The sequence below is a fragment of the Sciurus carolinensis genome, chromosome 14 (assembly GCF_902686445.1).
Source record: "Sciurus carolinensis chromosome 14, mSciCar1.2, whole genome shotgun sequence".
NCBI lineage: Eukaryota > Metazoa > Chordata > Mammalia > Rodentia > Sciuridae > Sciurus > Sciurus carolinensis.
Genome location: NC_062226.1, coordinates 7,794,912 through 7,807,017, shown reverse-complemented (window position 1 = coordinate 7,807,017; position 12,106 = coordinate 7,794,912). Strand labels below are relative to the sequence as shown.

The 12,106-nt window shown below is 49.0% G+C and overlaps 1 protein-coding gene across 8 annotated transcripts in view; it reads left to right on the top strand.

The window, feature by feature from the left end:
* Lrsam1 (leucine rich repeat and sterile alpha motif containing 1) overlaps window positions 1-12,106 on the top strand; it is a 46,957-nt gene that overhangs the window by 10,794 nt on the left and 24,057 nt on the right. For 4 of the 8 annotated variants that reach the window (XM_047523874.1, XM_047523868.1, XM_047523876.1 and 1 more), the window contains exons 2-10: window positions 7-149; window positions 422-578; window positions 1,746-1,849; window positions 2,151-2,207; window positions 2,736-2,780; window positions 3,770-3,847; window positions 5,903-5,971; window positions 7,843-7,927; window positions 8,834-8,955. In XM_047523874.1, the coding sequence (XP_047379830.1) occupies window positions 1,778-1,849; window positions 2,151-2,207; window positions 2,736-2,780; window positions 3,770-3,847; window positions 5,903-5,971; window positions 7,843-7,927; window positions 8,834-8,955 (528 nt within the window). In that variant the 5' untranslated portion in view covers window positions 7-149; window positions 422-578; window positions 1,746-1,777. Of the gene's footprint in view, window positions 1-6; window positions 150-421; window positions 579-1,745; window positions 1,850-2,150; window positions 2,208-2,735; window positions 2,781-3,769; window positions 3,895-5,902; window positions 5,972-7,842; window positions 7,928-8,833; window positions 8,956-12,106 lie in introns of those variants that run through there. The other 4 variants (XM_047523869.1, XM_047523870.1, XM_047523872.1 and 1 more) reach the window with 4 other exon arrangements.

The following is a 12,106-nucleotide window of genomic DNA, read 5'->3' as shown; positions in this document are numbered from 1 at the left end:
CCCCAGTTCCTGCGTTTTTAGAAGACCATCGGCTCGGTGCTGGGTGGTCTGCGACCTCGCGTCCATGACCTGGTCCTTCGAGTGATCCGCCTGCCTTCAGGTCCTCCCGAGGGTCGGAACGTCGGGGATTCCTCCATCCACAAAGCCAGGTCAGCCACTCCCAGCCTAGCCAGGGAAGGATGGGTGTGGTTCTCCCCATCTGGACGGGACGTCGGGGAGGAAACGGATGAGGGACATGGAGAAGCAAAAGACAACGATCTGGGAGGACAGGGGAGTCACGGGCATTCGAGAGGAGGTAGGGAGAGCTGGACATCCTCAAGAGGGTGAGGGGTAGCTAGTAATCAGGGAGCCAGAGAGTAAGTGGTGGTCATTTAGAAGGACTGGGGAAGGACTGTTTTTAGATCATTTCCCATTCCCACAGGCAGGTGGGTGACAAAAGGACTCAGCTGGCTCTGCAGGCCTGGCAACCTCTTCTGATCGTCCACGCCCAGGGACGGAAACCCCTGATCTCTACCCCGCCCTCTGAGGACCAGTTGTCTTCTTTAACTGCTCTGTTCCCCTTCTTCCTAGCTCTTGTAGTAAGTAGTTCCTTAGTCAGTGTCATTTGTACAGTGCCTTGTGACTTCCACTTATGGAGCAATTACACTGCTACGTACTGTGCTGTGGGCATCACATACATTCAGTCATTGGATCCCCACCACGCCCCTTTGTTGATAACATCATTACTCACACTTTACAGATGAGGAAACTGAGGTTCTGAGAGGTGAACCAAAGTGATACAGTTGGTGGGTGGTTTGATCTTGGATTCAAACTCAGTAATATTTCATCTCAAAGGCTGTGCTGTGCACCATATACTTCCCTGGGCAATCGTTTTCCTGGCCCTTGCTATCACTTATCCATCATTGATAGTTGCAGATAGGAGAAGGGTTCCAGGCTGGGTTTGCTGCAATCAGGCTGGGTAGCCAGATCACTGAACTTGGTTTCTACACTATAAACAGTGCTGTGATGAGAATCAAATAGAATAACTATCAAAACTGTGAAGGTGGTAAGGTGCCTGAGGATTGTTGGATTTGTGTGTGTGTGTGTGTGTGTGTGTGTGTGTGTGTGTTATTTTTATTTTTATGGTACTGGGGATTGAACCCCAGGGGTGCTCTACCATTGAGACACATTCCCAGCCCTTTTTAGTTTTTATTTTGAGACAGAGTCTCACTGAGTTGCCCAGGCTGTCCTTGAACTTGCAATTCTCCTACCTCAGTCTCCTGATTAGTTGGGAATACAGGTGTGTGCCACTGTACCCAGCTCTGAGGATTGCTTTTTAACTTTTACTTAACTCAGATCTCTTTGGTTATGATGTAGATGAGCTCCCCAAGTCATGACTGAATCTAGTTTGGTGTTTCTGAGGTCTAGAAGAACCTGAGGAAACTTCCCTAAGGTAGAGGGGAGATGGGGACCAGAATGGGGCTCAGTGGGTCACAGTGGGTCAGTGACAAATGTAGGCCTGAGCCCAGGTTACCTGGCCTGCCTCTGTGCTCTTTTCACCCCCTTTGCTACTTATTTTTTCATCCAGAGCATTGAGTGCTACTGTGTAGGCTCAGGGTACTGATGGACAAAGGAGACACAGCCCTGCCTGCTTGGAGCTTACAGTCTAACAGACCAACTGCATGCTCTGTGCTACTGTACCTCCTGTTTCAAGAGTCAGGGGCTATAACAAATTTCCCAGGCCCTAACTTGTCTTCTCTGACCAGTGTCCTGAAGATTGCTCCGGGAAGAAGAAAAGATGCCACTCTTCTTCCGGAAGCGGAAACCCAGCGAGGAAGCTCGGAAACGCCTAGAGTACCAGATGTGCCTGGTGAGGGAAAATGGGTTCCCTCCACTCCTCTCTGCCTGCCCCAAGCTGTGCTCCCTCCCTTCTTCCTCTCCCAACCCCTACAGATGCACTTCCCCTTAGACTGAGCACCTTCATTCCTTGTTGATGTCCCTGCTGGACCTCAGGCTCTGGGGAAGCAGGGCTCACCCATAGGATGGACTGGTGGAATCACACTGTACTGTGTCCCTTACAGCTCCTCAAGTCTATGTTTCTTTGCCTGATTTGTCCACTCCACAAGGGTGTTTTGTTTGCATGCCTTTAAAAAAATTCTTTTTTACTTTAGGCAAAAGAAGCTGGGGCAGATGACATTCTTGACATCTCTAAATGTGAACTCTCAGAGGTAAACTGAGGGTAGTGTATGGGCTATGGATTTGATTTGTCCTGTGTTCTTAGCTGGCATGTTCTCCAGGAAAGACAGATGTGGAATGGGGCTTTAAAACAAAAACAAAAACAAACAAAAAAACAGAAGCAGTAGTCCAGAGATGTTTCCTTAGATTCCATTCTTGTCCAAAATAATTGAGATGATCCTTTGGACACAACAGTCTCCAAGAGTCAAGAACTCTAGCTAGAAAATGTACCCACAGATTCCTCAGATGTTGAAAAGTCAGGATTCTTCAGCCCCTGACAGGGTTCCTGGTGGGAACCTGGTAGGCAAGATAGGGCAGGTCCCTCCTGCCGGCTGATGGGGACAGGGCTGATCTCATCCCCAGCATCCTCCTTCCACCGCCCTCCTGCCGTAGACTGCTCTTCTCAGCAGATTTTGCTCCTGCTCCCCTCTGCCTGCCTCTTCCTCATGTCAATGCCAGACAGAGAACAAATGAAAACTTGGCAGGAGAGGAGGATCTTACTCTTCTTTATCTTGTCTTAGATCCCATTTGGGGCTTTTGCAACATGCAAAGTTCTACAGAAAAAGGTGAGCTGATTCTTCATTTTCAGAGAATTGCTTACTTCATGTTTGCTTGTCTAAAAGCATGTGGGATTTTAGGCGCTGTCTTCCTGGCACAGATACCTCCTTCTCTTTGGCTCTCCCCCTGTTGGTCTGCAGCAGGGCTCACAGTTAAGAGAGCAGGCTCTGGGGTTGGACAGCCCTGGGTCTCTTCTGTGACTAGCTGTGACTTGTGTAACTTCCTGAAACTCTTACATCTCTATGAATATCTATGAAGGTATTCATAGTTCTACTCTCCCAGAGATACTTTGAGAATTTAGGAATGGTAGATAGAGGATATAATACCTGTCACATAGTAAACATTTCTTAACCCCAGTGATAATAACAACAGAAACTACACCCATTTTACTCTGGCCACACAAGGGAGCTTAGGAGGGGAGTGAATGATTTTTCAGAAGCACAGCGCAGCTTTAGCAAATTTGGGTGCAGCAGGGCACTTGTGCTCTAAGTGATGTATGTAAATGAAGCAGGTAAGAAGTGTTCCGTACCAAGAGCATCATGAGCTCCTTGTCCCCGGAAGAAATAAAGCAGCAGTTGTTGCCTGACACACACGGCAACAGGTGACAGGCCGCACACTCCCCAGGTGCCCATCCTAGGCTGAGGACTTTTTGTCTGTGGGCTTGTTTAGTTGTCACAGCAGCCCTGTGAGGCAGGTACTTTATTATTCTCTGTTTCCATGAAGACACTGAAACTGGGAAAGGTTAAGATCAGGAGAGGTGATTCCTTCTCAGAATGGAAAGCAGAATTAGACCTCTAAATTCCAGATCTTAAGGTCATCTGATTCCACATTCAGATGTTCTGTGATGCTAACAGCATTCCTGTTTCGTGTCTGGGGAAGTGGAGACCCCAGGGGACAGCAGGGCTGCTGTGCATCTTATGCTGCACTGACACTTGCCTCTGACAGTCCCTTGCTGCACTTCTGCCACCTGACTCTTCCTCCACTCTTTGCCTCCCAGGTATTGATTGTGCACACGAACCACCTCACTTCCCTGCTTCCCAAATCCTGCAGCCTCCTGAGCCTTGCAACCATCAAGGTACTGGGGCGCCGTCCAGGCATCAGGGACTCTGTGTGGTGTTGCAGGTAGCAGTTGGGTTTCTGTTAAAGGTTATGCCACTTGTTTTTGTTGCTATTATTGTTTCGGTCGTACTGGTAGTTGAACCCAGGGGCTATATCCCCAGCCCTTTTTATTTTATTTTGAGACAGAGTCTTGCTAAGTTGCTGAGGCTGGCTTTGAATTTGCAATCCTCCTACCTGAGGCTCCTGAGTCACTGGGATTACAGGCATGCGCCACCACCCCTGGCTCCAAATGGTCCTAATATAATAAATGGTCAATCTGGGATTTGATCAGCCTGCTTTACTGGGCACTTCTGGGTGCTGTCCATGTGGTAGAATGATAAAGATAACCAACTAGGTGGTTCCCATGCTAAGTGAAAAACTAAATCCTAGATTGGTTGCAAGTAAATTAGCAGACAGTGTGGAAACAGATGGTCCCAATTAAGATGGAGGGACATCCAGGTCATTGTGTGATCGGCATGTGAAAATCCCTCCTGACTGCAGGTCCCTCCTGGACAGGGGCCGGGGTGTAATCACAACATATGCAAGATGTCACCGAGGATTGTTCTGCATGAATGTGACCTTGTGAGAGTTGGTGTACACGCTGAGAGAAAAGAGGGGCAGCACAGACATCCAGTGTTCTTCACAGTCAACTCTGGGTTGTAGATGGGGGATAGTTTTTACTCTTTTTTGTTTTGGTCCAACATGTTTTTGTTTTTTTTCTTTTTGTTGTTATTGTTGTTTTGTTTGGTTTTTAATTTTTTAGTTGTTGACAGACCTTTATTTTATTCATTTATTTTTATGTGATGCTAAGAATCAAACCCAGTGCCTCACACATGCTAGGCAAGCCTCTACCACTGAGCCACAACCCCAGGCCTGTTGTTGTTTTGTGTTGTTTTTCCTTTTGTGGTTAAACCTGGGGATTAAACCTAAGGCCTTGCACAAGCTAAGCCTGTGCTCTACTGTTCAGCTCCTCCCCCAGCTGAGGAATGATTTTTTTATTCAGGAAAAAAGAGAACATTTAAGCCTGGTGTGGTGACACACGTCTATAATCCCAGCAACTCAGGAGGCCGTGGCAGGAAGATCACAAGTTCAAGACCAGTCCGGGCAAATTAGCAAGCCCCTGTCTCAAAATAAAAAATAAAAAGGGTTTGGGATGTAGCACAGTGGTAGTGCCCCTGAGTTCAATCCCTAGTACAGAAAAAAAGAGAGATAGAGAGAGAGAGACATTTAAAATATATTTAATATTCCTATTCGTAGTTTATATATATGTATTTTATGTATACGTATGTGTGCATGTATATATTTCTTCTTTGCCTTTTTTGCTCATTTTAATTGTTAAAAAAAATTAGTAGGCCAGGCAGTGGCACTTGCCTATAATCCTAGCAACTTGAGAGACTCAGGCAGAAGGATCACAAATTTAAGACCAACCTAGACCGTTTAGTGAGACCATCTCTTAAAAATAAGATAAAAAGGGATGAGGATATTGCTCCAAGGTAGAGCACTCCTGAGTTCAATCTCTAGTACTTAAAAAAAAAAAAAATAACAATTAAGCAAAGAAAAGTTGGGGCTAGGGATGTCATTCAGTGGTAGAGGGCTTGCCTAACCTACGCAAGGCCCAGGATTCAATCCCCAGCGCCACAAAAATAAAGAAAGAAGGGGAGAAATCATTCAGTTTTGCACTCTGGAGGACCACTATCACTATTTTATTACATATTTGATAGGGTTTTTTTCTGTGGGGATATATTCGATGCTATGGGATGTTTTTACTTTTTAACCTATGGATACACATATGTTTTATATTATATTTCTTTGGCTTATCAGTAAAAATAAAATCTTGATAAATAAAAGAAGGAAATGGCATAACCATTTGAAAAAGGAAATGAGATGGGAATGCTGGATTTAGTGGGAGAGAGAGTGTGGGTTCAGTGGTTTCAACACCAGCAGCTTGAGCGGCCCTTGTCATCTAGCTGCTCTGAGCCTGGAATCCCAGGGGCTTTCTCAGTGATGTCTGATAGCTCTCTTCCCTCTTCAGGTTCTGGATCTCCACAACAATCAGCTGACAACCCTTCCTGAGGACATAGGGCAGCTGGCAGCCCTGCAGGTAAGGCTGCGGAGACAGAAACCCACCTCCATGGTGAGACGTGCTGGGTGTACTCTTGCCAGTAGAAGCAGGCTGCACCGGTCCTGGTGCCACCCTTGCAATTGCAGTCTGGGCATGGGTGTTTTTGGCCCCTGCTTTTTGGGACTTTATCATAAGCTTCCACAGCTTTTCAGAAAAAAGCAGAGTCTTCATCTTAAGGATGATGGCTGTGCACTCTAACTCACGTCTCACTGCTGTCTTGACGAAGCAGCTCTGCACTGAGCACTCACTCTGTACCAGTCCTGAGATAAGCCTGCCCCTGCTCTACAGAGGAGAACGTGGCTTCCATTGCGCTGAGGCTGAAAATCTGCTCTCTTCACCAGGACCAGACGATCCCATATAGGCTGGGAGCGTAGCTCAGTGGAAGAGTTCCTGCTTAGCAGGCACCAGGCCCTGGGTTCCATCTCCAGCACTGCAAAAAGAAGAGGACCCAGCTGTCCTTCTAGCCTCCTCTCCTTCTCTCTCCCTTTGCTTGCTGCGATCACCTCTTAATACCCTCTATCCTCTGTCCCCACCCAGCAGAGCCTCCCCTTCTATTGAAGTGATCCTTCCTGCAGTTGTTTGTGGGGCTGTCCTTCCCCTGTTAGCTCAAACGTCTCTGTGAATCCTCCACAACCTCCTTAAGCAGATCCCCTTAGTCCTCTCTGTTCCCACCGTGCTTGTTTCCCTGAGAGCACTCTATAATTGCAATCTATAAGCATTAATTAGGTACTCACTGCCTCACCTGTGGAATGATTTCTCTGAGGGCTGCCCCTTTGCCTAGCTCACTCTCTGGCACATGGAAAACACTAAAGAACAGGTTCAATGAACCACCCCACCATGTGGGTGATGCTATGGTATTTTATAGAAGACAAAACAGAGGTCCAGAGAGATGACTGTGACTGTAGCTTGCCCAAGGTCACACAGAGAACCTGTGGCAGAGCAGCAGTGATTGTTCCCACTTTGATCCACAATGTGTACTTGTCAGAGGATCTTGAGGAACCTTGCTTTTTTTTGGATTGGAGGTTGAACCCTGGGCTGCTCTACCACTGAGCTATATCCTCAGCTTTTTTTATTTTTCACCTTAAGCATGGTCTTGCTAAGTTGCCAAGTCAGTCTGGAACCTGAAATCCTCCTGCCTCAGCCTCCTGAGTGCTGGGCTTGCAGGCCTGTGCCACCGTGCCCTGTGGGACCTTTTTAATATGTATATTTTTGTAGAATTGATGCATTCCCCTTCTTGTAACTTGTGGGTACCTGTCTATAAAATGCAGACCTCTTTTGGCTCATCAAATATTTATCTGTCACATTCTTTGAAATGGTGGCTTAGCTTTCCATTGCATTAATTTTTAATGACTTCATAGTGTGGCATCCTGTCGGCCTCCCTGACCTCGCCTCACAGCATCCTGGAGGGAGCAAGGCCTCAGGAACCCACTGAGCCCAGCTCCAATCCCAGCACCACCAGCTCTGGCCTCGAGACCTCAGCCGATCACATTGCTGTCTGTGGCTCGGTTCCCTTTCCTCAACACTGTGCTGCCTCGCCCAGCGCCCGACTCTGTTGGCCCTTCCTCCTCCCTGCTTGCACATTTGTGGCTAACATAAATGATGGAGCCTCAGCCAGAACACATTTTGGTCTTGGCCTTGCTCTCTTGGACACATGACACTCCTCTGAGCTTGAGTTTTCTCTCTCTCTATTGGGATCATAACAATCCACATCTGCCTCACTGGCTGACAGGAGCAGATCAGGGCAGGTGTGTGCAGTGCTTGGAGGATACCCGACCTGAAGCAGAGGTGAGGGGTACAGAGGTAGTCACTGCTGTGTGTGCCTTCTCATGTCACTTCTTTCTCTTTCTTAGGTATTGAATGTGGAAAGGAATCAACTGACATATCTCCCACGCTCCATTGGGAACCTGATCCAGCTCCAGACCCTCAATGTGAAAGGTAGGGAGCCAGGAAGGCTTGTCGATGTGACCCTAGGTCAACTCTGGGCCAGCCCAATTGGGATCCACAGAGGGCTCTGCCTGGAGCCATTGAACATGACACTCTAAACTGAAATGACCTCCTGCTAGGTCTGTGTGTCCCTATGGTAACCAGAGAGAAGGTGTCTTCAGGGCTCCCGTGACTCCTCAGAGCCAGGTCTGTGAGGAGGAGGACAGAGGGCAGTGACAGCTATGCTGAGGCTTGGTCCTTCGTATTATCATGAGGAGCGGTGGGAAAAGAGTGGACTGCCTGGCCAAGGGCCAGGGAGGGGCCATGGCAGGTTCTGATGGCATGTCACACCCAGTGAACATTGCCTACACCGTCAGCAAGTGGCCAGTCTCCTGATAATCCCTGAGGAGGCAGAGGGCAGCAGAGCTGTCCCCAGGCTACAGATGAGGAAAGCGCGGCTCAGAGGGTGGTGACAGGCCCAAGAGCACCCAGTGAAGTCGTAGTGAGACAAGATTCTGACCCAGTCTCCCTGGCTCCAGAGCCCCAGCCCCGCCCCAGCACCTCCACTTCCACCTGCCGTCCGGCAGTACACTGCACAGAAGCCTCAGCTCATCTAATGGTGGCGTGTGACAGTGACGGAGATAATGGCACCCCAGCTGTTGATCACTAACCACGTGACAGGAGCTGGACCCGGGACCTCACAGGCATTGTTTCACTGAATTCCTCTGTGCTCCTGTGAGACCAGTATCCTCATCCCTGTCTCACAGATGAGGAAACTGAGACCCAGGGAGGTGTCATTTGTCCAAACTCACTCAGTAGTGAGTGGTGGCAGAACCTCTCTGTCACCTGCTCCACTGAGAATTGTGGGTGTCAGGCAGGACTTTGGGGTGCTGAGCTCTGCCACTGGTGTCTCTCTAGACAACAAGCTAAAAGAGCTGCCAGACACTGTGGGGGAGCTTCGAAGCCTGCGTACTCTTGACATCAGTGAAAACGAGATTCAGAGATTGCCTCAGATGCTGGCTCATGTCCGAACCCTGGAAGTAAGTGGGGAGCCATTCTCACTTGGGGCCCCCTCTGGTGTACCCCATTCCCCCATTCCCAAGGGCCTGCTCTGTTCACAGTGCGCCTGGTCCCAGACACCCCAAGGCATGGTCCTTAGGAGCTCACAGTGACAGTGATATGTAAGCATTTGTAACAACGTGACTTTTACTGCCATCACGGAGGCAGGAAAACAGTCTAGAGTAAAGAAGAGGGAATGCTGAATCTGGAGGGGCTACGCTGTAGGAAATCCATGGTATTCGAGCCAGACCTTGGAGAGGAATGAGATTTTGAGATGTAGACATGGACATCAGGAGCTTCTGGAAGAGCGGGCAACACAGGAGAGGCAGGAGGTGGGAAGCACAGGATGTGGTAGGAAGGGGTGAAGTGACTGGAAGTTGCTGGGCCAGGTCATCAGCCCAGGGAACTGGGAGGGAGGGCAGGGGCTGCAGGGGTGGGTTGGGGTCTGGACTAAGCATGACTGTGCAGAAACCAAATCTCCCTGGAGGAACCCTTGTGAGTCAGATCAGGCTGGCATAACAAAGAACCATGGACTGGGAGCTCATGCAGAGAAATTTGTGTTCTCATGATCCGGAGGCTGGAAGTCCAAGATCAGTGTTGACAGGGTTGGCTCCTCCTCAGGCCTCTCTCCTTGTCTTGTTCCAAGGCCTCTCCTTCCCTTGACTTCACGTCCTCTTCCTTCTGTGCATGTTGGCATCCAAATTTCCTCCAGTCATATTGGATTAGGGTCCACCCAGCCTTTCTCCAAGGTCACATTCTGAGTCACAGGGGAAGAACCTCAACATACATGTAAATTAGGGGGGGCATAGTTCAGCCCATAACAGACACCAACACAAGGAGCCCCCTCAGAAGGTGGGCTCTCATGATTGTGACAAGATGACTCCCATTTATCTGAAGCTTTCTAGAGCTAGGCACTTGACCTGTGTTAGCTCTGAATCCTTCCAGAAATCTTTTGAAGCAAATACTGTTGTGGCACTTTGAAGATAAAGAAACTGAGGCATGTGGGGTTTCTGGAGCTCACCCCAGACTACACGACTCACTATAACAAGGTGGAGCGTAATTCAGCCTGCTGGAATCCGATGCCTCCGTTCCCCACTTTCTGCAACTCCATGTCCAGGGTGACTTATCCACTCGCAATCAGGACAGTCAGGCTGAGCATCCCCTAGTCCCCTGATTCTGTCAGTATATCACCTCCCTTAAGCCTGACTGCTGTTGGAGTGGCAGGTACACTCAGAGGGGGCAATAGGAGGCTGCCCCTCAGTGTCTGATGTCCTCCTACACAGTGGCTGCACTTGGAAAGCGCAGGGTGCTCAGGGCAGGCTGCAAACAGGCCAACCCAAGGTCATTCTCTGTGCTGTTCACGAGAATGTTCTGCGAGGGCGGGAACTTGTGTGTCTGTGCTGTCTCATCAGCACACCGCGGTGGCTCTCGAGCACTTGAATTGTAACCAGCGTGCCCAAGGAACTAAATGATTTTATTGAAATTTAATTAATTTATGTTTAAGCAGCCACCATATTGGACAACACAGCTCAGAGCACATGTTCCTGACCCTGAAGCCACCCTAAGACACGCAGGAGTGCTCTGGGGGCTGGGGTGTGGCTCAGTGTGGAGCACTGCAGAAGCAGCTCTGGGAGGAATTTCCTTCCGATCATTCTTTTGAAAAAAAGACTTTGGAGCTTCTTGGTAGCACCTTGGACAAGACTTTTTTTAGAATGAGAGAACAGCAGCCATTCTTGGTGAGACCACACCACATGCAAGGTTGTATTCAACTGCTCTCATCAATTATCCACAGCACATCTTACCTGTGTGATGCTGAGGAAGCCATGGCTAAGAAGCTAAGTGACCTGTTCAAGGACACACAGTGCCAGGGTTGAGTGTCTTTAGAGTGACTGTGTCCATAGCTGCTTCTCCTGCCAATAATGGAAACGTTCAGTCATCTGTGCTGGCAAGAGGAAGGTGCTGGCTGCCTGTGGCTGCTGAGCACTGGAAATGTGGCTAGGGCAGCATTAAATTTGATGTAAATTTAACTATTTAAACTTTAAGTGTAAATGTCTATACATGCCTTGCAGCCACCGTACTGGGTGGGAAAGCCCAGAATTCCCACTTTCGAGCCACCTCACTTTACTGACAGTAACTAGTATCACCCAGCTGGGGTTAGTTTGCGTTAGATTCTGCGTCTGCTCTTGGGCCCCTGGGTCCCTGGCAGTCATCTCCTCTGCCCTGGCATGGTCTCCGCTCAGCAGGCAGTGTTCTCCCTCCATGCCTACCATGTGTGAGGGCCGCACTGGCAGGCCTGCGGGTGGGGCCTGAGCCACCTTCCTACTCAGGGACAGCTTCTCACTTAGCACTCCCTGGCCCCCAGGCCTTATCTGTCTGTCCCAGGTATAGAAGATCTCAGCTTAAAGGGCCTCAGGTAAACTGCTGGCATTCAGAGGGACCAGTAGGCCTGTGGAAAGGCAGGTTGGATGGAGGAGGGCTGCACTCAAGCCGCCTCCTGCCAAGGGTGGGGCAGCCTTGGGGTGTGTAAACCAGACCTTTGGTCCTGGGCTTCTTACATGCATAAGCGTATGTGTGTGCTCCGATAAACATCCTTTCTCATTTTGAAAGTCGTGTAGGTATTGTTAAAATTTCAGATATTAAAAAGATTTCACAGCTGGGTATGGTGGCTCAGGCCTGTAATCCCAGGCTCAGGAGGCTGAGGCAGAAGGATCACGAGTTCAAAGTCAGCCTCAGTAACTTAGCAAGACCCTGTCTCAAAATAAGAAATAAAATGGGACGGGGATGTGGCTCAGTGGTTAAGCACCCCTGGGCTCAATCCCTGGTACCGGGGGAAAAAAAAAATATATATTTCTCATAGACAGTTCCCATAATCTCCCTGTTAGAGGAAACCGCTTCAAGTTTGAGACAAACCGCCCCCTGTTGTTTCCATACTGTACCAATGTCAGAGGTATAGCATATTTTTTTTTACCAGAGTTGGAATCACATTCTTACCCATCCCGTAGTTACTTTTGTTCACTCACTTGCGTATTTGTCCCCAAGAGAGCAGGAGAGTCTGCTGCGTGCCAGCTCCGCCCAGGGACTGGGAAGGCTCCAGGCGCACCTAGGCAGAGGAGGCAGGGGGCTTGCACTCCT